A 25,824-nucleotide genomic window follows, 5' to 3' on the forward strand; every position below is an offset into this window, starting at 1 on the left:
AACAAATATAAATATAAATAAGTTCATTATTATTATTATCATCATTTTGAGGAATGAAGAATAGAGGAAAGATAGTCAACAGTCACTTTTTTCTCCTTACCTCTCTCTTCTTTCTTATCTATCTTAACTCAGCTAGTTTGTTTGCCTGTTTCACTGTGGTGACAGTCCATCAGCAGCTTCAATAAAGAAATAGGTTTGGTGTTGGCTCCATTGGGTACCTGAAGAGAGAACTGGAAATGCAACAGCTGCCATATTCTTCTTTTAGCTGTAAGTCTGAAATGGAAAGAAAATGTGAAATGTAAAGGTCAGTAACTGAAACTCTTCCCCCACTTGCTTCTCACCCCCTTTCTTGTTGCATCACAAAACCCACTTTCACTTTGGCACTTTCACAACTAGTCTGTCATTATTTGCTCTTTTTTGCCTTTGAGCAATGCTTCTCAAAAATACACTCGGGGGCAGCTAGGTGGCATAGTGGATAAAGCACTGGCCCTGGATTCAGGAGGACCTGAGTTCAAATCTGGCCTTGGACACTTGACACTTGCTAGCTGTGTGACCCTGGGCAAGTCACTTAACATTCATTGCCCTGAAAAAAAAAAAAAGAAAAGAAAGAAAAGAAAAAAGAAATACACTCGGATAAAGAAAGGGATTTGAGCTAGATCCTAATTAACGATGCTGCTGATTGCTCTCTCCAGAGTTCTGATACAGCTTCTCCTTCAGCTCATGGATCATCAGGCAGAGGAATTCTTCTGCCTATGGGGAACAACCTAGTGAATAGAGTCAATCTCACTTAATGAAAGTAGCAGACCCTTATCTTTAAAGTAAATAAGTATTTCTCCATATTCTTTCCTCAACAGTTATGGGGCAGCTAGGTGGCACAGTAGACAGAGTTCTGGGCCTAAAGTCAGGATAGACCTGAGTTCAACAGCAAACACTACTTTATTTCTGTTTGCCTCAGATTCCCCATCTGTAAAATGGGGCTAATGATAGGACCTACCTCCTAGGTTTGTTGTGAGGATCAAATGAGATAATATTTGTAAAGTGCTTAGCACAGTACCTAGCACATAGTAAGAACTATGTAAATATTGGCTATTATTATTGTTATTATTAAATAGAAAATTCTCATTGATCATAAATTCTCCTCATTTAATTCCATTTAAACCCTTTCTGTGTCATGGACTCTCCTTTGGTAATCTGGTGAAGACCATGGACCCCTTCTCAAGTATAATGTTTTTAAATTCATACAATAAAATACAGAGGACTACGAAGGGAACCAATCATATTGAAATTGCAAAACATTAAAAAACAAATTTGTGATACTATAATATAGCTAGTGCAGCAATTTCAAAGTAATGATGAATGTGAACAATATTTTGAGATATCTCCAACATCTACATGATAAGAAAATGCTTCTTGTTTCTTTTGGTGACAAAGTCACAGGTACTACTGTGGTTTGTACAAGGAAATGCTAAATTTCAGTTAGAGGTTAATGAAAATAAAAATGTCATTGTTTTCCCTTTCAAGTTCAGAGACCTCCTGAAACCAATCCTTGGGGGACTATGGACCCAAGGTTAAGACACCTTGGTTTAAAGGAAAAGAGAAAAACAAAGATATCCTGCAGACAGGGTTATCTCTTTTGTGGGGGGCCAGGAGGGCAGAGAAATAAAGATATTCTTAGGGTTATCCTTTTTTGGGGGAGTAGGGAAAGTATTAAGAACTAGTTTTCTCAGTTTGGATTAGTCTCTAGTGAAGTGTAATTAACATTTATCTAGCCTGATTCTAGTTTCCCTTTCCCTTACATTTTTTTCCTGGTTATCTCTTTTAAAAAATTTATTTATTTATTTTTGGCTGGGCAATGGGGGTTAAATGACTTGCCCAGGGCCACACAGCTAATAAATGTCAAGTGTCTGAGGCTGAATTTGAACTCAGGTCCTCCTGAATCCAGGGCCAGTACTTTATCCACTGTGCCACCTAGCTGCCCCCTCCCTTACATTTTTTGGATGAACGGAGATTTGCCAGCTCAGTATTAGTAGAAAGAGACTTTTTCCCCCCAAATGGCTTCAGAAATAATCAGAGAATTAACATACAATGATAGTTACTTATATAGGGCTTCACAGTAATTGCTGGGAATGCTCTTGCAGGTATCCCAGATTCTAGATTTGGCAAAGGTTTCAGTTTAGTGTCATAATTAATCAAAGATACCATAGCAATTTTTTTAATTAAAAAAATTTTATTACCATAGAAATTTTAATAGATCCTTCATCAAAAGGGAAGGGACCTATATATACACAAATATTTATAGCAATTCTTTTTGTGGGAGCAAAGAATTGGAAATTATGGAGATGCTCATCAACTGGGGAATGACTGAAGAAATCTGTAGTATATGGGTGATAATTTCAGAAAAAAATGTGGGAAAATCTATATGAACTGATGCAAAGTGAAGTGAACAGAACCAGGAAATTACTGTATATATTAACAGCAATATTGTAAAGATGATCAACTGTGAAAGATTTAGCTACTCTGGTTAATACAATGACTCATGACAATTCCAAAGGACTCAAGATGAAAAATGCTATGTCTCCAGAAAGAGAACTGATGAACTCTAAGTGCAGATTAAAGTATACTTTTTTCACTTTATTTTTCTTGGGGTTTTTTTGCAACATGGTAAATATGTTTTGCATTATTTCACATGTATAATTGATATCATATTGCTTGTATTCTCAGTATGTGGGGGAGGGGCTGGAAGGAGAGAGAGAATTTGGAATCTAAACTAGATAAATAATAATTTTTTTAAAAGAACAAAAATCCTTCATTGTTATACATAGTACAGCAAAGCTTTTCATAATAAATCTTTACTAACTTCTCACAGACATCCTTATCCCAAAAGTTTACCATCAGTTACAGCAAATGGAGAAATGTTGAATGCTCTAGATAAATTCACTTGCCTTGGCAGTGTCCTTTCCAGGGATGCTCACACAGTATTGCCCAGCATGGCATACCCTCATTAAAGAATGCACTGTGCTCTGTGAGCAAAGCAGAACTGCAGTGGTTCAAAAGAAACGTGAGATGCCCAATTTTAAAGACACCCCCACTCCAAATTTTCCCATGGACTATTTATGCCCCACTGGGATAGAGCCTTCTGAGCGCGTATTGATCTGATCAGTCACAATTGGACATACTGTACCTTGAACCCGACATAGTGATGTCATTTTGGTCCCCTTTGAGCACAAAGGACTCCAATCAACCAACCAGCTTGTCAGAAGCAGCTAGGTAATACAGTGGACAGAGTATGGGAAGTGGAGTCAGGAAGATTTGAGTTGCAGTTGTACCTCAGACACTAGTTTCGGCACCCTGAGGAAGTCCCTTAGAATCTCTGTGATTCTGTTTCCTTAGCTGTAAAATGGTTTTAATAATAGCACCCACCTCAAAGGGTATTGTGAGGACCAAATGACTAAACATATAGAAAGTGCTTTGCAAACTTTAAAGCACCATATAAACCAGCTCTTACTATCTCAACCTGACTGCATTCTCTTTCTGAGACCATCCAGAGACTTACATTCACTAGCTTCAGGAGGTCTGAACAGGGCAGTTTAAATCATGTTATGTCATTATATCTTTCCTGTGCTTCTCCTCTCTTCAAAAGTCCCCATTAGATACAGCTCAAATGGCATATTGATTTCAAGCTCTCATTTACAGAGCATTCGAAATACTTAACAATACAATCTGTCTGACCTACTCGTGCCTTCTGTTCCTGGTCATTCTCTGTCAATTACCCAATGCACCCTCCCAGCAAATGGAGCCATTTTTTTATGAGGTTTTACTCACTATTCTCCTGAATTTATATCAACTTAGAGCTGGATTTGAAATCTAGGAAGGGAAAAGAACATTGGTTTAGGTGCTATTTTTAAGATAACAAAAAAAGAGGGGCAGCTAGGTGGCGCAGTGGATTGAGCAACAGCCCTGGATTCAGGAGGACCTGAGTTCAAATCCAGCCTCAGACACTTAACACTTACTAGCTGTGTGACCCTGGGCAAGTCATTTAACCCCAATTGCCTCACCAAAAAATAAAATTAAATTAAAATTTAAAATAAATAAATAAAAGGTTAAAAAAATATAACAAAGAGAAACTTTGAATGTATATTGTTCAATCATTTCTGACTCTTTGTCACCCCATTTGGGGATTTCATGGCAAAGATACTAGAGTTGTTTCTCGTGTCCTTCTCTAGGTCATTTTACAGATGAGGAAACTGAGGCAAACAAGGTTAAGTAACTTGCCCAGGGCTACATAGCTAGTAAGTATCTGAAGTCAGATTTTAACTCAGATTTCCTGATTCAAGGCCTAGCACTCTATCCTCTGCGCCACCTTGCTTCCCATAGTCCAGGGGGAAAGTAAGCAAATCTTAACCAATGCAGATCTGTTATCAAATTATTTCAGTGATTGTGAAGGATTAAATGATGCTCAAGAAAATCACTTCACTTTGCATTATGGGGTAAAAGAGACACACTAGAAGAAGTATAAGAAACTTGAGTTGCAATTTAGATTTGGGATAAAGCAACCTTGCCAAGACAATTCTTACAAGAGTTCTTCCTTCCTTGTCTGTACAGTTTCTGCCTGTTCATTCCACGCTATTGTCATAGCCCAAGAAAGAACCAAAACTAGGGCGAGGTGTTTGGGATTTATCCCATGTCCAAAAATTTAATGGCTACTAAATTTTGAAGCAGTTGGTGACACAGTGAATAGAGCACTGGGCCTAAAGTCATGAAGACCTCATTTCAAATCTAGCCTCAGTTAAGTCACTTAACCTCTGTTTGCCTCAGTTTCTTCAACTCTAAAATGTAAGGATGAAATGTAAGGATGAAATTAGATAGTATTTGTAAAAAGTTCTTAGCACAGTGCTTGGCACATGCTCAATAAAATAGTTATTTCCACCCACCCCCACTAAGCTCTTCCAGTCCTTTGGAAGCATAGAAACAGCTGCACTTAGCATTCATTTAGCCAGCATAATTAATAAATAATTAGATCTTTTACCAAAGGCAGGCACCCCTCACCCTGAGCTTTTTCTTACCCACTCCTTAATCTCATGGCAACCTCTCAAGCAACATCTGAGGGTGCTTTTGCAATCCTTCTCTCACTGCAAAAACTGATAATTACAGTTCTTGTCACAACTGGTGGCAGCTTTCCTAAATGGAATGTATTTGAAGACCATCCAGATAATCAACTAAATTGCTCTCAGGCTAACTAACTGGCAGAATTGACCTAATTGGAAACCAGACTGATTCTGCCTCCCAGAAAGAGTAAGGGAATGTAAGGTCATTATTAAAGGTATAGCTCTGAACACTTCATCGGTTCTTTTGCTCGCAAAACTCATCGCTCGGGGGCAGCTGGGTGGCGCGATAGATAAAGTACCAGCCCTGGATTCAGGACAACCTGAGTTCAAATCCAATCTCAGACACTTGACACTTACTAGCTGTGTGACCCTGGGCAAGTCACTTAACCCCCTTTGCCCCGCCAATAAAAACAAAAACAAAAACAAAAAAACAAGAAACTTCATGACTCATTCTATCTATGGAATAATATTCAAGGCTAAAATATCTATTTGGAGCCAAAAATAAGTGTGACTGTTAACTTTCCACAAGGAGTTAAACTGTTTTAAAAGGATGGTATTTAATATTTTAATTTTTGTATTCATTAAGAGACACAGCATATGTAAAATTGGTATCTGGGGGTACTCTGCTCCAAGTCAAGACTTTAAATTTTCTTTCTAACATACACACACTCAGTACATTCTGGGTATTTTTGATCACTCAATGTGATTCAGACTCTAATTTGATAAATGGATTCCTCTGACAGGAAAATAGTCTCATTGTAATAGTGACATTTTATCTTGTCAAAAAAATGATTGGGCCACAACACCTTAATAAGACACAACTACACAAAACATCACAATTTGAGGATGAATAAAGTTACTCAGGATAACATTCAATTACTTGGGAAATTTCTGCTTTTGCAAGTAGGTGGTTCTTATTTCCTTCTTGAATGAGTAATCAAGAAGATTGTTTTCTTCCACCTGCTATTCCTCTAGGGTCTAGTCTAACTTGACCCCTCCTACCCCAGGGATTCTCTAGAACTAATGCACACAAGACCATCTAGAATGATTATAGCCTCAAATTGCTTACCACAGGACTTACCTGTTTTTTTACCACTATAAAAGCATACATCATAAGTGTCTCCCAACTACCCTGGGACTTAGGGGGTGTGGGGCAGGGTCCTGAATGCTTAAATAATGCTGTGATTTTTCTTTTAAGTAGTCCATACAGATAGCCCTGTCATGTCCTGTGTGGAGACTGTCTCCAATGTGTCCTGGCCTCTTTAATGGGCACCCAAATATATCCCAGATGAAGAACCCATGAGTTGCACCCATGATGGGGCTTACTTGCCCTACTTACATTCAGAGTACCCAAAGGGCAGCTGCTACCTTGGGTTCTCACATAAGTTATTTATGTCTCATAAAAAGGTTCCTCACATGTAAATCTGTTCAGGCATATAGGGTTGTATTATGCATTGATGGAGTGGTTGCCTAACTATAACAAATACTGGGGACAGGGCTCCCATATTTTGAGTTTGAGGTTACCACATTTAAAGAATATAAGGGGCAGTAGAAGCAAATAGGTGGTACAGTAAAGAGAGTGCCAGGCTTAAATTCAGAAAGACTCATCTTCCTGAGTTCAAATCTGGCCTCAGATATTATGTGACCCTGGGCAAGTCACTTAACCCTGTTTGCCTCAGTTTCCTCATCTGTAAAATGAGCAGGAGAAAATATTGGCAAACCACTGCAGTGTCTTGGCCAAGAAAACCCCAAATGAAGTCACGAAGAGTCAGTTTGCCAAGAAAACCTCAAATGGGGTCATGAAGAGTCAAACACAACTGAAAAATGATTGAACAACAACAATGAGGAGAAGTAAAGTAGGCATCCCCTTGTGTAGTGTTTTTGTTTTTTGGGGGTTTTTGTGGGACAATGAGGGTTAAGTGACTTGCCCAGGGTCACACAGCTAGTAAGTGTAAGTGTCTGAGGCCAGATTTGAACTCAGGTCCTCCTGAATCCAGGGCCTGTGCTTTATCCATTGCGCCACCTAGCTGCCCCCTTGTGTAGTGTTTTAGCAGGGCACCTCACTTGGCTTTGAAGTGAGAGAGCTTTGCTGAGTTGCCTCTTCAAGTTCTTAGTAGTGTAATGATTAGAATGACACCACCTGCTGGAGACTTACTGTAGGAAAGCTCCACCATGAGGAGAAGGTCTCTGAGGGCAAGACAATGTGGCTTTTCTTTGGCGTCAGGAAGTGACGTTTGCTTGTGGGAGGAAGAAGGGGGAGGCTGGCGCTCTGACTCACTCTCTTTCGTGTGGACTCTGGCGGAAAGCAGAGCTAGGAATTCTCTCTCCCTTTAATAGATAGAATCTAGGCCTTTCTCTCTCTCTTTACCAAATTCTTATTCTCCTTAATAAATGCTTAAAAGTCTAACTCTTGCTAAAGCTTATAATTTATTGGCGACCACTCATTAGATATTTTAGACAGACTAGCTAGAATTTTAGCCCTAACAGAAGAAGAAGGGTTGGATGCCTTATCTCCCACTTGGTCATGGTGGCTAGTAGCATATGGCCTCCTCTTTCTCTGTGATGAAACCATCTAAGTGACCTGGTGATTTCCCATGGTGACTGAATGGAGACAATCATAACATCCTCAAAGCAATAATCAGTGGTGGCATTGGAGGCATCCGCATCGGGAGCAGAGACATACAAAGGACACAGTGACATATTATTTCTTCTGGACTCACTCTCCCAACTCACATCAGCACTGGCAGGCTGGGTCCGCTAAGAGGTGACTACTCTTCCTAGGTTTCTAGAGGTAACCAAGGTGATTTTCCTTATTCAATAAACTCCAGTAGTTCCCTATTACCTCCAGGATCAAATACAAAATTCTTTATTTGGTATTCAAAACCCTTCACAATCTTGTCCCCTTACCTTCCAGTCTTCTTATCCCCTACATAAGTCTATCCATTGACACTGGCCTCCTGGCTATTCCACAAACAAGACATTCCCATCTCTCAACTTCAGACATTTTCTCTGTCTGTCCTCCATACCTGGAATACTCTCCCTTCTGGTGCAGCTAGGTTGCACAGGAGGATAGAACATTGGCCCTGGAGTCAGAAGGACCTGAGTTCAAATCTGGCCTCAGACACTTGACAGTTACTAGCTGAGTGACCCTGGGTAAGTCACTTAACCCTGATTACCTCAAACATCCAGGGCCATCTGCAATTATCCTGATGTATATCTTGCTACTGGACCCAGATGGGTCTGGAGGAAAGAGTGAGGCTGGTGTCTTTGCACAGCCCTCCCTCACTTAAATCCAATTCATTGCAAGTCATGACAACACCTCCAGAAGTCATGGATCTCTTCAAGAATAAAGGACAAATGGGGCAGCTAGGTGGCGTAGTGGATACAGCACTGGCCCTGGAGTCAGGAGTACCTGAGTTCAAATCCGGCCTCAGACACTTAATACTTCCTAGCTGTGTGACTCTGGGCAAATCACTTAACCCCACTTGCCTCACTAAAAAATTTTTTAAAAATTAAAAAAAGAATAAAGGACAAACAACTCTCCTTCCTCATCTCTGCCTCCTGGCTTTCTTTAAATCCCAACTGAAACCCCATCTTTTCTACAGGAAGCATTTTCCAATGCCACCTCTTCTTTTTTTTTTAAAAGGCAACCCAGGTTAGGTAACTTGTCCAGGGTCACACAGCTAAGTAAACAACTGAGGTTAGATTTAAACTCAGGTCCTCCTGAATCCAGGGCCAGTGCTCTATCCACTGTACCACCTAACTGCTCCTTCTAATATCTCTTAATAGTAGTGCCTTCCTTCCTTTATTTCCTATTTATCCTGTATGTAGCTTGTTCATACATATTTGTTTATTTGTTGTCTCCCCAATTACATTGTGAGGCCTATGAGGATAGAAACTGTCTTTTGACTTTTTTTTTTTTTGTATCCACAGGGCTTAGCATAGTGCCTGGCAAGTAGTGGGTGCTTAATAAATGTTTACTGAGGAGCAGCTAGGTGGTGCAGTGGATAAAGCCCTAGCCCTGGATTCAGGAGGACCTGAGTTCAAATCCAGCCTCAGACATTTGACACTAGCTGTGAGACCTTGGGCAAATCACTTAACCCTCATTGCCCTGCAAGAAAAAATTAAAAAGAAAAATAAATGTTTATTGAATGTCTGACAAAAAACTGAGAGGGGCTGTTTCTCCTAGCATTACTGTTCATGAGTCCCTATTGACATACATGCTCCTTATTAACAATCAAGTCAGCCAGATTTAATTAGCTTTTAGAAAAGGCAATCATCAAATAAATTCTAAGTAAGAAGAGTTGGTATAACATATCCCCCCCCAAAAAAAACCTGGGTCACATTGTCCCTCAAAAAAAATACTATGTCCAGTGAAAAGAGAGCTCTAACAATGGCAATGAGGCACGTGTGAGGAGAACACATGGCAAAGGGATAACTTATAAACTCCTGCAGTGTAAGTCTTTTTCTTCCTGTGGAGAATCCTCATAAAGCTTCCCATATAGCTTTTGCCTAGATCCTGAGAGTTTATCCCTTTCTACTTTCTTTCTGGATCTTCTGAGATCATCAGGTTATACAAATACTTCTATCTTAAAAGGCTTATTTGCCTAAGATCAGGAAAGAACAATAAAAAAAAAAGACAGAAGTAGACATATGCTCACAGTTACCGTGTCCGAGTGGTACACAAAGAGACCAGGAAGCCACTCTTCTTCCAGCTAGGTCTTCAGGAAGCCTTCTTGCTTCAAAACCAAGAGGGAGGGAGGGTGTGTGTGTGTGTGTGTGAGAGAGAGAGAGAGAGAGAGAGAGAGAGAGAGACAGAGAGACAGAGACAGAGACAGAGACAGAGACAGAGACAGAGACAGAGACAGAAAGAGACAGAGACAGAGACGCAGAGACACAGAGACAGAGACACAGAGAGAGAACCAGAGAGTTCGGTCATTCCCTTTATATGCACACTGAGTTCAACTTGGAAACTCTAGTCATCAGTTCTCAGGGCCAGTTAGAAGATTCTTCTTCAATACATAGCACAAGCCCCTTAGGCACAGCCAGAAGAAACAGGCTATCCACAATTTTCCATGTGGTCACTTGGACTAGAAGCAGGTAGGGAATACCCATGCATGTTCCAAGAACCGGCTCCCTTACGGCCAGTACAACCATGCTATATTGGTATTAAGGTGTAACAATTGGAGTGACGCCACCTAAAGCTCTGCCATGAGGAGAAGGTGTCTAAGGGCAAGCCATGTGACTTTTCCTTGGCGTCAGGAAGTGACGTTTGCTTGTGGGTACTGTCTATCAAAGCTACCAGCCAATTAGCTTGGAGTTGTGTGTGCACATGTGGACAGGATGTTCCCAGTTTCACAGGAGGCTTCTGGGAGAAAGAAGGAAACGTTGGATCTTTTTGGTTCCTGACCTTGCCATGGTAGGTCGGATGATGGGGTCTCTTAGAAATAGTTATATTTTTACCTTTCTCTCCGATCATTAGACCCTAATACTCTTTAATAAATACTTAAAAACTTACTCTTGCTAAAGCTTATAATTTATTGGCGACCACTCATTAGATATTTTAGATAATATAGCTAGGATTTTAGCCCCTTACAAAGGAGATAATCAGTTTTTGAAACACAAATGCTCATCTTTGTCAAAAGAGAAATATCAACTAAAAAAAACCCCTACAATTCTCATCTGTATTTGTTCTTTTTAATTTTTAAATGTTTAATTTTTTAATTTTCTTTTTTGCGGGGCAATGAGGGTTAAGTGACTTGCCCAGAGTCACACAGCTAGTGTCAAGTGTCTGAAGCTGCATTTGAATTTAGGTCCTCCTGAATCCAGGGCCAGTGCTTTATCCACTGTGCCACCTAGCTGCCCCCTGTATTTGATCTTTACTAGAGAGATTAGCATAACAATAAATTTTCATCTTGGCAATACATACATCTCTAACTATGGGTTAAAAATAATCAAACTATGCACAAAGAGGACAAAAATATTATAGAATAAGTATCCTGTTTTTAATAACTTTTAGTGGAATAAGAATTAGCCTTAGAGACAGAAATAGGTTCAAACCCTACCTCTTCCACATACTAGCTATGTTACTCTGGGTTTGCGATCTAACCTGTCAGCATTTCGAGTAATTAAGACAATAAGTTACAGGATAAAATATAAATATAGGTCAATACTATAAATTACAGAATTGTTGATATGCATTAGTGGAGTTCCCACACTGATGAAATCTTAGGTTCAAACTACCTCAAACAAATTACAGATGACAAGTCAAGAATAAACCATAGCAAAAGCTGAGAGAAATAAAGTAAAAGAGTGAAATATGAGAAAGTGGGAAGGAATCAAATGACAAACATTACAGACTGAATAAATTAAAATGCCAAACATATTTATTCATTCTCTAGCCATCTTCCACAGGTCTTATATTCAAACTGTAACAGAAAACAGTCTGTCATTTTAGGTCTGGTTGGTGGCAACAAAGTGGGGAAAATGCCAAATGTCTTCTTTGTCATTCATTCTCTTGGCTGGTCTTACAATCACCAGCAACCTTTGGTCTGCTGTTAGATGTAATTAAAGAAATTTCATAAGCTTGTATGATGGGCTTGAGTTGATTAATGACTTCCTTGTCTGGAATTTTGATGTTAAAGCCCATCATCTTCAAAACAGATTCTCTAAAATCCATGAGCTACAAAAAAGTCACACAGAAAAAGAAAAGAAAAAATAGTATCAGTGGCACAGGATTTTTGATATTCACTTGTTTAACACAACTCCTAAAAAGAACCACTTTTTAAATGAACAGTGGTAACATAGAGCATCAAACAAGGTTTTTAAACAATTTCCTAGAGAAGTTTTCTTTTCTGGTATGGTCTCCATGAATGATATTGCATTTTCAAATATATTTCTTAATATTTAATTCAAAATTTATTAGGCATCTACCCTCTAAGCCCAAAAGTAGAGTTTTTACTAGAATAAATACAGTCTATCCCAAAGATCTTAGAGCATTTTAAAGTTTTAATCATAAGAATAATAACAAAAGCTTCAATACCTTTTAAATTAATATTTTCCCCCTAATTACATGTGAAGATAATTTTTAACATTTTTTAAAAATTTTGAGTTCCAAATTTCTTCCTTCTCTCCTTCCTTCCCTTCCTTCCTTACCTCCCCCCTCTCTGAGACAGTAAACAATTTGATATAGGTTATACATGTTTAATCATGCAAAGCACATTACCATATTAGTTATGTTGTGAAAAAAGACACAGATCCAAAGGAAAAAAAACATGAGAGTAAAAAAATAAAGAAAAATAGTATGCTTCAGCCTGGATTCTGACTCCATCAATTCTTTCTCTGGAGATAAGTAGCATTTTTCATTGAGTCCTTTGGAATTAACTTGGATCAATGTATTGCTGAGAATAAGCTTCAATATCTTAAAACTACATTCAGACTTTTGGGACCCCTGGGTAGAGCCTGTCCTCATGGAGTTTACAGTCTAGTAAACACACCCAAGCAGCTGTAATCCAATCCTTCACCAAGTTTTGTTAAGTCTAGCCTCAAAATTTCTTTTGCATCCTCTTCTCTATATTCAGTGGTTACTGCCCTCATTACCTCTAACCTTCAATATGGTAAAAGAGTCTTTTTTTTTGGCGGGGCAATGAGGGTTAAGTGACTTGCCCAGGGTCACACAGCTAGTAACTATCAAGTGTCTGAGGCTGGATTTGAACTCAGGTCCTCCTAAATCCAGTGCTGGTGCTTTATCCACTGAGCCACCTAGCTGCCCCCCCATAAAAGATTCCTAATTGTTCTCCTGGCTTCCATTTCCTTCTATCTCCAATCAACCCTTGATGTACATGCCAAAATAGTCTTCCTAAGACCAGAAACTGTCCCTATCGCTCTTGCTCTCAAAAATCTTCAGGTTCCTTATTACATTCTTGTATGACACCTCCTACAAAAAACTTCTGTTCCTATTTTTTAATGCACACTCCCTCTTCAAATTACCTTATATTTGCTCACCTATCCTATGAGGTAAACAGGGTTAAAGCAATTTGCCCAGGGTCACACTGCTAGTAAGTGTCTGAGACTAGATTTGAATGCAGAAAGATGAGTCTTCCTGACTTCAGGTCCAGCTTTCTATCCATTTTACCACTTAGCTGCCTTATATTGAATACCCCTAATAAAATGCAGTGTGACTGGGGCAGCTAGGTGGCCCTGTGAATAAAACACCGGCACTGGATTCAGGAGGACCTGAGTTCAAATTTGGCCTCAGACACTTGATGCTTATCTCACTGTGTGACCCTGGACAAGTCACTTAACCCTCATTGCCCCACCAAAAAAAAAAATGCAGTGTGACCACATAAAATAATTGATTAATGTTTGTTGAATTGAATAATACTATGTAGTACATAATGAGTACATATGAAGAACACAAAATATAATGAAATATTTTAATATAAAATGGACTTAACTTCATTGCTGTTGTGAAACTATTAGGCACCTACTAAATTTTGAATTAGATATTAAGAAACATTTGAAAATGAAATATTTTATGGAGACCTTTCATACTAGAAAATAACAATCTTCTAGGAAACTTGGTCATCTGAGAGATAAAGAATCCTTGACCAAAAAATAAAAAGGGATTTCCATAGTAATTGAATAAGACTATAACTTCCTAAGTAGCTGTAATGATTGGAATGATGCCACCTACTGGAGACTTGCTGTGGGAAAACTCCGCCATGAGGAAAATGCCTCAGAGGGCAAGACCATGTGGCTTTTCCTTGGCGTCAGGAAGTGACGTTTGCTCATGGGTGCTGTCTATCAAGGCTATCAGCCAATCAACTTGAGGAGCCTCCTATTTTCTGGGAGGAGACAGGAAGGAGGAAAGAGGGCCTGCACAGAGAGCTCTCGCTCTTTTGGGTTCCTGACTTGATGGTGGTGGTGGCGGCAGAGGACTTCACAGGAAATTTGAGGAAAGATAGGAATGCCAGGCTGCTGGAATTCTGTTCTCAATCTTTTTCTTTCTATTTTTCAATAAACCCTTAAAAACCTAAACTCATTTTATCAGTGATTTTAGTCAGTTTCCCCCAAAACTGGGGGAAGAGATTAGAATCCACATTTAGAATCTTAAATTACACACAGCAAATATGAGAAACTGACTTTTAATTGAAACAATGCTAAATTATGAGTAACCCTTTAGACATTCCTTTCTTTTAAATGGTTCTTATTAGGAAGTAGAAAAAAAAAGTACCTGTTTTTCTCGTCTTACAACTTCTTCAAGTGCTCTTTTTACTGTGTATAGCTCATTAGTGACAGCTTCAAGCATCTGATAGGCCCTTTCTTTGTCCTCTCTGGCTTCTTGCTCAGTGCAGTTTAATGTTGTTTTCAAATTAATCACTTTTTTGGTTGCTTTCTCTTTAATCGTTTCAACCTTTTTTAAAGATTTCTGGAGCTTTTCAATGGTTTTGTCCTGTGGGGGCAGGGAGAAAATGACTAAGATTCTATTTCTCCTTTATATGCTAGGCAAATTTGCGTATCTTCCCTGCAAAATGCTGGGCAAATATAAAAGGGGGAAGGGAACAAGTATTTATTAAGTGCCTACTAAGAGCAAGGCACTGAGCTAAGCACTTTACAAATATCATCTCAGTTGATCCTCACAACAATCCTGGGAAGTAGGTTTGACTATTATCTCCATTTTACAGTTGAGGAAACAGAGGAAGAGAGGTTAGCACTGTAAGTCACATAGCTAGTAATTGTCTAAGACTGGATTTGAACACGTCAGGTCTTCCTGACTCTAAGGCCAAGGACCTAACCACTGGTCTACCTAGTTGCTCATAATTGAGGAGGAAGAATACACAATCATAAATATCATCATTCTTGACAAATAAAAAAAATAATCATTAAGAGTCTACTCACAGTGAAGTATACAGGATGTTGTGTCTCATACCAGAAATTCAATATCAAGTAGAAGGTGAGTTCCTGACTTCAAGAAGCTTATAGTCTGTGCTAACCACACACAGAGAAACAAGAGGGAAAGTCTGGCCAGACTGTTGCCAGTAAGCTGAAAATTTCATTGGTTGATCCATAAGTGTGTAATAACAGCCACCATTTATATAGAACTTGCTATTTATAATTAAACCTCACAACAACACTATTAGATAAATAATACAGGTCTGGTTGTCCCATTTTACAGGTGAAGGAACTGAGGCTTGGAGTCTTTGCCAGGGTCAAAGAGCTTATTATCCCAACTCAGGTTGGCTGACTACAAGTCTAGCCCTCTATGGATTGTGCCAACTGTCTCTGAATTGAATGACAATAACTGGTGTAATCTAGAAATTTATTTTGGGGACCCCACCACTGGAACACTCAGTGGAGAACTTACTTGGAGAAGGTCTGGAGGAAAACAATAAGATGACTAATAGTTTGGAAAATTTCCCTTAAGTGAAGAGCTAAAAGGGGACCTGTTTGTTTAAATGAAATAGAGGGGCTTCATGAAATAGTGAGAGTCAAAGACCCTGGTTGAGTTTCTGAAACAACTTTGCTTATTTCAACTTACTTTGTTTTTTTGGTTTTTGCGGGGCAGTGAGGGTTAAGTGACTTGTCCAGGGTCACACAGCTAGTGTCAAGTGTCTGAGGCTGGATTTGAACTCAGGTCGTCCTGAATCCAGGACTTTATCCACTGCACCACCTAGCTGCCCCCATCTCAACTTACTTTGAGGTCGTTGACTCTTGTCAGTTGAGTTTTCATGTTTTGATTTGACAATTTCATTTCACTGAGCTCTTTCTCAAGTTTCTCCATCTTGCCCTCCAGTCTTAGAGTTGTTAGGTTCTGCAAGCTCTGTTCAATATGCAACCGAATCTGTTGTCTTTTTTCTTTTTCTAGCTTCCTGAACTTCTTGTCCAACTCTTCTGTCTGGGAAGTCTTCAATTCATTTTTTTCCCTTTGAGCTTCTCCCTGCATTGGAACAAAGGAGTGGGTCCTTAAGAGTGTCTTAAAATACTTAATGTTTGACCCTGGGCAAATCCAAAGAGAGAGAGAGAAAGAGAGAGAGAAGTAAAAAGTAAAAAATACTTAATGTTTCTGGGGTTACCCACACTAGAGCCATGGTTGATTAGTAAGTCATTCTTTTAACTCAAGGTTAAATTCATTAACAAATACAACCAACATCCACTTCAGAAGCAAGCCATACAGAGTCCTAGAGAAGGAATAAAGTAGCCTTGTGTTTTGAGTCCCAGATTTTTGTCTCTCCTCCCTAGGCTTCAGTTTCTTCATCTGTAAAATGGGACTCATAATCCTTGTACTTCCTACCCCACAGATTTATTGTGAGGGTCAGATTGGACAATATATGTGAAGTGCTTTATAACAGAAAAGTCATATTTGTATAAGCTGTAACTTTCTTGTTGATGTTTTGAGTTCCATTTATGCACCCAAGAATTGGTAACATTACCATGAAATCAACCTCTGGCTTGGTTGGGATAGGATGTTATGTTAGCTCCAACTTTTATTACTATTATTATTAACTTTATTGTTGATTCAAAGACAGTGGAAAGGGCCCTAGAGTTGTAGAAAGAGGAACTGGGTTCAAATTCTGGCTCTCACTACCTATGTGACATTAGTTTTTGTTGTGTTCTTTTTTTTTAATTGGATCACTATGACAGAGACAAATCAAGGAGCCCAACTAGGTCCAGACTCATGAATCTGAGCCCCAAGCTCTGTCTGGGCTTAAATAGACCAGATTCAATCTAGGGAACATCAAAAATAATTTTCTCTTTGGTTTACATTGCCTCTCCCGTGTTGCCTCCAAGGAAAATGTCAGCATGGTATTTGAATATAACACACATCTAAGTGCCTACAGATGTGGATAAAGGCCCTTAAGAAAAGAAATGTGCACTTTAGACACAGGATAACCTTTGTTCCACCCCTCAGAAAACACAGAACATAGTCCATCAACAAGCTCCACAATTCTCCTCCCCTTCTAATGAGTTTCACCTTTTCCTCAGGCTTATAATGCCCTCCAGATTCATGGAAGAGAAACTCTGTTGTTTGGATTTCCTGTAGGAGAAAATTAATTTGGAATTAATAAGGAGGAAACAAACTCATATTCCTTTTTCAGCCCCAGAAATGCAGACTGAACTTCATAGTTATGGTACTATCTGAGGGTTTCACTCTCTTGGAAGGGGCTTCTAGACAGACAGACCTGTCTACATTGGCCAGTAACAGGCCAATGTAACTTTTAGGGGTGAAAGTTCAGGTCTTTTGCTCCCCTCTATTGTGGCACAGCTTCCACTGCTGCCATCTGCGTGACTCTCTTCTCCTATCAAGACAATCCCAAAGCCAGGAAGTCACCTTCTCTAGATAAAAATCTATGGATTGTGGGATCATGCGGTCCAGAGAATTCCTTCTTCTCTATTTTACCTTGTGGTCTGGGGCTTTATTCTCCAGCCACATGGTTGAGAATTCAAGGGGCTCATGGGCCTTTGCCTCAAGAGAGACATTACTGGATTCCTGGGAGAGTAATATATCCTCTCTCCCACCCCACCTTTACCCCTCTCCGGCCACCTACAGGATTGGGATTCTCTCTATTATGCCAGCCTATTCTCTGGAAAGGAGAAAAAACAAAGAAAAGATTAAATATGAGATGGAAGACTCCCTTTAAAGGTTAACGCAATGGGATCCCACTGATCCTTGGAACCATGGTTCCTGATTGGTAAGCATCCAATCCTCTCAACAGGACTCTAGGAGAATCCAAACCACTAGATGGCGGTAGAGTGTTGCCAGTGGGCATACTCACACCTTCCATAAAAGATAATCGGCCCCAAACAAAGGCTTATTTATCACCCTGTGCACTCACCAAGTTGAGTAAGAGAGCTGACATTTATATAGTGTTTTAAGGTTTGCAAAGAGCTGTACACATATTACCTTATGAGACAAAAAATAGCCCAAACATTTAATTATGTAACCATACTAGAATGGACCCTAAAATAATTATTTTTGATGAAGCCTTTGTTGATGCTAAATCTACCTGGTTTGGGGAGGGAAGGGGAAGAGGAAGAAGAAAAGAATATACAAGGTGGGGCAAAAGTCACAAAGGGATCTAATGTTTTAGTAACTTTTTGAAAATTATTTTTCTTTCTTTTTTTGCCACTTAAAAGATGTGATTGTTCACATGTAATGTAAATTCATTTCCTATGTATACTGTATATGATGATATGATATTGTAAATTAAAAACAAAAAATAAAGGAGTTATTAAATATTGGTGACTTTTGACCCACCCTGTATACTGACACTCTTAAAGTATAGCACAGGCCAACTTTCTTTCACAATGAAAAAAAACTTTACTAGCTACTAGCTCCTCAGATAAGTTCACATTCAAAAAAAATTTTTTTTTAATTTGGTAAAACTAAAAATTTTCAAACCAGATCATCTGATTTCCAAAACATTACTCCACATTAATTTTCATCAATCGCAACCAAATTGTTTAGTTATACACATAGGTTATTTTTTAAATGAATTCATGGGGCAGCTAGGTGGTACAGTGAATAGAGCACAGGCCCTAGAGTCAGGAGGACCTGAGTTCAAATCCAGCCTCAGACATTTGACACTTACTAGTTGTGTGACCTTGGGCAAGTCACTTAACCCCAATTGCTTCACCAAAAAAACTGAATTCACAAAATTTATTGCTAGTGTGTTACCCACAGGTCAATCACTTTTTTGGAGTGGCACAGAATTTTGTTAGGTATAATAATGCTTTCCATTTGCAAGGCACTTGCAAAGATTTATGAAGCATTTTAGATCCATTGACAGATCCGTAGGTTCATTTGAGCCTCACTACAATCCTATAGGTTAGGTCTTATCACCCCCATTGTATAAATGAGTAAACAAACCCTAAAAGTTGAAGCTGTTTATTCAAGGTCACCCAACAACTAATGGGTGGAGCTGAGATCCAAATTCAGATCTTATCCTAAGTACTGCATCTATAGAGCTCCACCATGCTGCCTCTCATGAATGGTATAAAAAACAACAACACTGTAAAGTGGATGACCTGTGACTGTTTGTGGTTTGGTTTGAAGTGGCCCTAAGTTATTTGTAAGCTGAGTCCCCCATTAGATTATGAATTCATGGAGCATAGTAGCAGCGTAACATGACTGGCCAATGAGAGCTCAATCCTTAGGAAGCATGTGTAGTGTGCTTGGTCTGATGCTAACTATCCCTCATGGGTAAGCTGAGGGAACCTGTTTCTAAGTATGGAGTGATAGAGGCCCCTACTCTCCTCTTCAGGGTGTGCCCAGAAACAGGCTCACCAAATATCCATGAAGGAAATTGCATCAGCCAGAGTATATTGTGCATGCTTCTAGCGACAGGCACTTATTGACTGACAGTCCATAATTTCACCAGGAATGCTCCCTGTTCAAAAATACCTCTCCCATCTAGTTGTTATTACACCTGAAATTCCACCATTACATAATCATTTTTATAGGATCTTCTTTTAAAATTACATGACCAAAAAATAAAAATAAAATAAAATTACATAACAAATTTCCTTACTCCACAAATCAAATATGTTTTTAGTGATGAAGAGGGAGTATGGACTTTTCATTAACTTCTGCACAATAAAGGAGCATAGGAATAATAGATTTGTTGTCCCCCCCCAAAAAAAACCCTCAAGAATGCTAATAATGCAAAAATAAAGAATGCTAATAATGATATTATATTTTATGCTCATTGGGCAGAATTGGGACTATTAAATATTCATTTTCCTTGCCATGTACTTCAGTGAAATCTTACTTTCTTCTTGTCTAAATCCCATTTCCCTTGAAAGAAGTCATCAGTGGCAATTGTCCCTTCTGAGAGCTTCGTGGCTTTCTTTTGTTCCAGAGGCTTTTCTTCAGTTTGGGATGAGTCACACACAGCTTCTTGATACAGCTGATGCAACTGCTCAACCTGACGAGTTAGCAACTGGACCTCCTGCTGAAGGACATCAGTTTTCTGCAGGTAAATTACAAAACTGGTGTTTGTTTCTATATTCTATGGTTGTGCCTTCCTTTCAAAGCCAAACATGCAAGTCTAATTATTATTGGGGTTTTTTTGGTGAGGCAATTAGGGTTAAGTGACTTGCCCAGGGTCACACAGCTAGTAAATGTCAAGTGTCTGAGGCTGCATTTGAACTCAGGTCCTCCTGAATCCAGAGCCAGTGCTTTATCCACTGCGCCACCTAGTTGCCCCAAGTCTAATTATTATAGTCAAAATATGGATTTCATTATGCTGCCAAGACACTCCCTCAAGGAAATTTGCAGTGTAGATTATTGGTTGAAATGAATAGAAGAGGGCAGCTAGGTGGCGCAGTGGATAGAGCACCGACCCTGGAGTCGGGAGTACCTGAGTTCAAATCCAGCCTCAGACACTTAACACTTACTAGCTATGTGACCCTGGGTGAGTCACTTAACCCCAATTGCCTCACTAAAACAAACAAACAAACAAAAAGAAATTAATAGAAGAGAAGGGCGGGGGGTGCAGCTAGATGGAACAGTGGATAAAGCACCGGCCCTGGATTTAGGAGTACCTGAGTTTAAATCCGGCCTCAGACACTTGACACTTACTAGCTGTGTGACCCTGGGCAAGTCACTTAATCCCCATTGCCCTGAAAAAAAAAAAAAAAGAAGAGAAGGGAGGCTGGTGTATGAAAATAGAATACTTCAGTTTAAATTTAGTAATGGAACCATCTGGGAGGCAGCTAAGTGGAACAGTGGATAAAGCACCGGCCCTGGATTCAGGAGGACCTGAGTTCAAATCTGACTCAAATACTTGACACTTACTATCTGTGTGACCCTGGGCAAGTCACTTAACCCCCATTGCCCCACCCAATAATAATAATAATAATGGAACCATCTAATAAATTTTCAAAACACCAGAGAACCCTCCACAATGAAAGGACCTAGAATATTAAGCAAAACCAAGATTTTTATGTAGAAAGCCTCTGCAACACATACTCAATCCAAAATAAACATCAACATTTCTGTGAATTGGAGGTGGAGGGGAGGAAGAAACAATTCTTGCTACTATAATTTCAGGGTTGTGAATTATCTACATGAGTCTATTGGTTCAACTATTCTGATGAAATTGAACAATTGGTTTGACTTGTTAAAAAAATCTGTTTGATACCTTTTTGGTTTTAAATACAGTAGCTGCAAGGGGCAGCTAGGTGGCGCAGTGGATAAAGCATCGGCCCTGGATTCAGGAGGACCTGAGTTCAAAGCTGGCCTCAGACACTTAACACTTACTAGCTGTGTGACCCTGGGCAAGTCACTTAATCCCCATTGCCTCTCCAAAAAATAAATAAATAAATAAATACAGTAGCTGCTTCTACAGGGAGCAAAAGTTTGACAGTCATCACATATTCACTAGATATGCTTCCAAGTGACTTTGGGAGATCTTCCTCAGAAATGATATAAGCAGCATTGTAGGGTTTTAGCAACTGAAACCATCATGATAGGAAAAATTGGCTTTATAAATTCTTAGTCCTTTACTAGCTGTGTGATCCTGGGCAAGTTACTTAACCCTCATTGCCCCACAAAACAAAGACAAAATAAATTCTTAGTCCTTCACTTGCCTTACTGTAGTGAAAGCCCAACAACAAAAATGGGCTTTCAATGTGTAAAATGAGGCAAAGTATTAGGAAATGAGGAACCAACCTCATAAGCCCCAAATTTTAAAATGACAACTTTTCTGCCACAATACTTACATATTTCCAAGACTGTTCATTAGTACTAATTTCTTGTATCCTTTCTCTCACAGCTTCCTCTGTAGCTGGTACAGTGATAAGGGTGTTGCTTAAAAGAGTAGCAAGTTGATTGATGAAGTTCTGGTACTGGGTCTGGGTAGTTTTTGTTTCCCAGTTGAGGTTGAATGGGGTTTGATCTATTGTAGACATTTGCTTTTCCTTGTGGAACAAATCATATTGACATTTATCCCAAACCTTCTGCCCTTCTTTCAGTCTCTCTAAGAGAAAAATATTTTCTCTTTCCAAGTTCTTGGCCAGGGTAGCTTCATCGTTGTCCTAAACATGCCAATATATACATTAAATCTCTGTCTTTCAAATTGAGTGATTTCACAGTCATTCTAATATGCTCTTTAAGGTTAAAGGATGTTCCTTATCTTTTTTTCTGAATATAAATAAGGCCATAGACTCTTATTTGGGAGTACAAGGCCATGGACCATACATAAAGAGTTGTTAGAGCCTTCATTTATAGGGTTGGAAGGGATCTTAGATATCATCTGATCTAACCCCTTAATTTTATTTTATTAATTTTATTTTTTAATAATAAACATTTTTATTTATAGTTTTGAGTTCCAATTTTTATCCCTCCTTCCCTCCCTTCTCCACCCCCTCCCTGAGGTGGCAAACAGTCAGATATGGGTTATACATGTATGATTAGGTAAAACATTATCATAGTTGTCATTTTTGTACAAGAAAACTTGATTAAAAGAAAAAAATGAAAGAAAGTGAAAACTAGCATGCTTCAGTCTGTTCCATCAATATCAGTTCTTACTTTGGAGGTGGATAGTATGTCCAATCCCTTAATTTTAGAGATGAAGAATCAGAAGCCTAGTGCAAGTGAGTAGTAAAAAACACTAGGCTTGGGGCAGAACACCGGTCCTGGAGTCAGGAGGACCTGAGTTCAAATCTGGCCTCAGACACTCAACACTTACTGGCTGTGTGACCCTGGGAAAGTTACTTAACCCCAATTGCCTCACCAAAAAAAAAAAAAAACAAAAAACCCCACTAGGCTGGGAGCCAAGAGTCTTGAGTCCAGGACCTGCCTTAAACAAATTAATTAATTTCTTTGTATCGTGCTTTTCCTCATCTGTAAAATGGGAATAAGAATACTTGTACTATCTTCTTACACAATACATATAAAACCACTTTGAAAAATTCAATGCTTTCAAAGTACTATATGAATGGAAACATTTTTTGTTCTCATCACTATTATTATCAATGAGGAGACCTATGGAACCAACATAGTAGAGCAAAATATCTCCCGAATTAATTCTGTTTACCTTTTTGGAAATGGTTACTAGAAGTAAACAAAGAAACAAGCATTTATCTAGAGCCTTCTATGTGGGAGCAGCTAGGTGGCACAGTGGATAAAGCACCAGCCCTGGATTCAGGAGGACATGAATTCAAATGTGACCTCAGACGCTTGACACTTACTAGCTGTGTGACCCTGGGCAAGACACTTAACCCTCATTGCCCTGCCCCCCCCCCAAAAAAAGCCTTCCATGTGTCAGACACTGTACTAAGCACTTTACAACATTATTTCATTAGATTTTCACCCTGGGAGGCAGGTTTCATTATCATATCCATTTTATAGATGAGGAAACTGAGGCAGACAGAGTAATACAGCTAATAAGTGTTTGAGACTGTATTTGAACTCATGTCTTCCTCAAGTTCTATCCATTAGCTGCCCCTAATTATTAGACCAATAGATCAGGAGAATGCCATAAACATACATTCCAGCAAAGTATTTGACAAAGTCTCTCTGGATATCCTGATGATTAAAATGGAGATAAGTAGAATAGAATGAAATACAACTGTGTGAATCTGAAACCAATTCAATGACCAGACACTAAGAGTAGATTATAGTAGGTTAGGAAAGTCGATAGTAGAGTAGTGGGGCAGCTAGGTGGCCCAGGGGATAGAGCACCAGCCCTGGAGTCAGGAGTACCTGAGTTCAAATCCAGCCTCAGACACTTAACACTTACTAGCTGTGTGACCCTGGGCAAGTCACTTAACCCCAATTGCCTCACTAAATTAAAAAAAAAAACTGTTAAAAAAAAAAAAAGGATAGAGAGATGGTCAGTCAAATGTGTTTACAAAGTCTTGGCTGGAGATAAGCCTACAGCATCTCCTGAGAGCCCTGCTCAGTGCAAAACATTATGGGGCAGCTAGGTGGCGCAGTGGATAGAGCACTGGCTCTGGATTCAGGAGGACCTGAGTTCAAATCCGGCCTCAGACACTTAACACTTACTAGCTGTGTGACCCTGGGCAAGTCACTTAACCCAGTTGCCTCACTAAAAAAAAAAAAAAAGATAGTAGAGTAGCCCAGTGATCTGCAATTGTCCTTATGTTGTTTAACATTCTTTATCAATGACTTAGATAGAGGCACAGATGGCACGGCATATTTATGAGATCTGCAGGTGAGATATAAAGCTGGGAGAAAACACTATCATACTAAATTATGGCATTGGGAGCCATAAAGATTTTTACAGGCTAAAAAGTTAGATTGAATGTCACCAGACAAATATCATAGAGATGAATGTCAAGTCTTTCCATGTGGTCACGAGTCACAGAACACCAGAGGCTCTAAAGTTTTGAAATTAAAGACTATTCAAAGAGCAATGGAGATGAGCATTGGTGCATTTTATTGGTCTGCTGCACATTACAAACAAGGAATTGTGAAGGAGAAGCCAAGTAAAGGATACCATTAAGGAAATATATAAACAAAAAATAAGATGGAATGGTTGTGTGATAAGAATGAGGGGTATCTGACAGATAACCAAGTGACTTACTCTACTGATGTCCTCATAATGTCAAGAGAAACTAAGGAAGGTCTTCAATACATTGTGGGGAACCCTTCATGAGAAACTTATAGGGGGACATGGAAAAGAGTCATACAGGATGGGCAGATGTGAATGCGTTGTAATTTTGATGATATCATAGATCCATTTGAGCATGAGTTAACATGGTGATATAGTAGCCCAAAAAAGTTATTGTAATATTAATCTTCATTAAGAGAAGTTGGGGGCAACTAGGTGGCACAGTTGATAAAGCACCAGCCTTGGATTCAGGAGGACCTGAGTTCAAATCTGGCCTCAGACACTTGACACTTACTAGCTGTGTGACCCTGGGCAAGTCACTTAACCCTCATTGCCCTGCCCCCCCCCCAAAAAAGTACATTCATTAAGAGCGGTCTAGATGGGGAGCGGAGGCAAAATGTCAGAGTACAGGCTGTACTCTGTACTGTACCCATCTGAACTCTCTCAACATTCCCCTGCAAACATCAAGAAGATGTCTTCCAATGATGAGCAGGAAGAGTTCAGAGAAACCTGGAGGGTCTTACGTGAGCTGATGATGAGTGAGATGAGCAGAACCAGAAGAACATTGTACACAGTATCATCAACATTGAGTGTTGACCTACTGTGATGGACTATATTCTTCTCACCAATGCAATGGTACAGAAGAGTTCCAGGGAACTCATGATAGAAGAGGATCTCCAAATCCAAGAAAAAAAAAAGAAAGAAAGAACTGTGGAGTATAGATGCTGATTGAACCATATTATTTCTTTTGTTTTGGGTGCTGTTGTTTTTTTTTTCTATTTTGAGGTTTTGCATCACTGCTCTGATTCTTTCTCTTGTAACAGGATTAATGCAGAAATAGGATTAATGCTATTATGTGTATATATATGTGTGTGTGTATATATATATATATATGTTTATGTATAGAGATATATAGATCTAACCTATATCAGATTACCTGCTGTCTAGGGGAGGGGGGGAGGGAGGGGAGGGAGGGAGAAAAATCTGAAATTGTAAAGCATGTATAAACAAAAGTTGAGAACTATCTTTACATGTAATGGAAAAAATAAAATATCTCATAAAAAAAAAAAAAGATGTCTTCCTAGTGGATAGAGCACCAGCCCTGGATTCAGGAGTACCTGAGTTCAAATCCGGCCTCA

General features: G+C 39.2%; 1 protein-coding gene across 1 annotated transcript in view; it reads right to left on the bottom strand.

Moving 5' to 3' along the window:
* Window positions 1-11,610: 11,610 nt before the first annotated feature.
* The window catches only part of LOC122739854 (coiled-coil domain-containing protein 170-like), a 53,570-nt gene continuing 39,356 nt past the window's right edge, over window positions 11,611-25,824 (bottom strand). The window contains exons 5-9 of the mRNA XM_043981566.1: window positions 21,831-22,145; window positions 19,877-20,077; window positions 15,802-16,044; window positions 14,341-14,559; window positions 11,611-11,787 (exon numbers count right to left, since the gene is read on the bottom strand). Coding sequence (XP_043837501.1) covers window positions 11,611-11,787; window positions 14,341-14,559; window positions 15,802-16,044; window positions 19,877-20,077; window positions 21,831-22,145 — 1,155 coding nt within the window. The remainder of the gene's footprint in view (window positions 11,788-14,340; window positions 14,560-15,801; window positions 16,045-19,876; window positions 20,078-21,830; window positions 22,146-25,824) is intronic.

The sequence above is a fragment of the Dromiciops gliroides genome, chromosome 2, assembly GCF_019393635.1.
Source record: "Dromiciops gliroides isolate mDroGli1 chromosome 2, mDroGli1.pri, whole genome shotgun sequence".
Classification (NCBI taxonomy): Eukaryota; Metazoa; Chordata; class Mammalia; order Microbiotheria; family Microbiotheriidae; genus Dromiciops; species Dromiciops gliroides.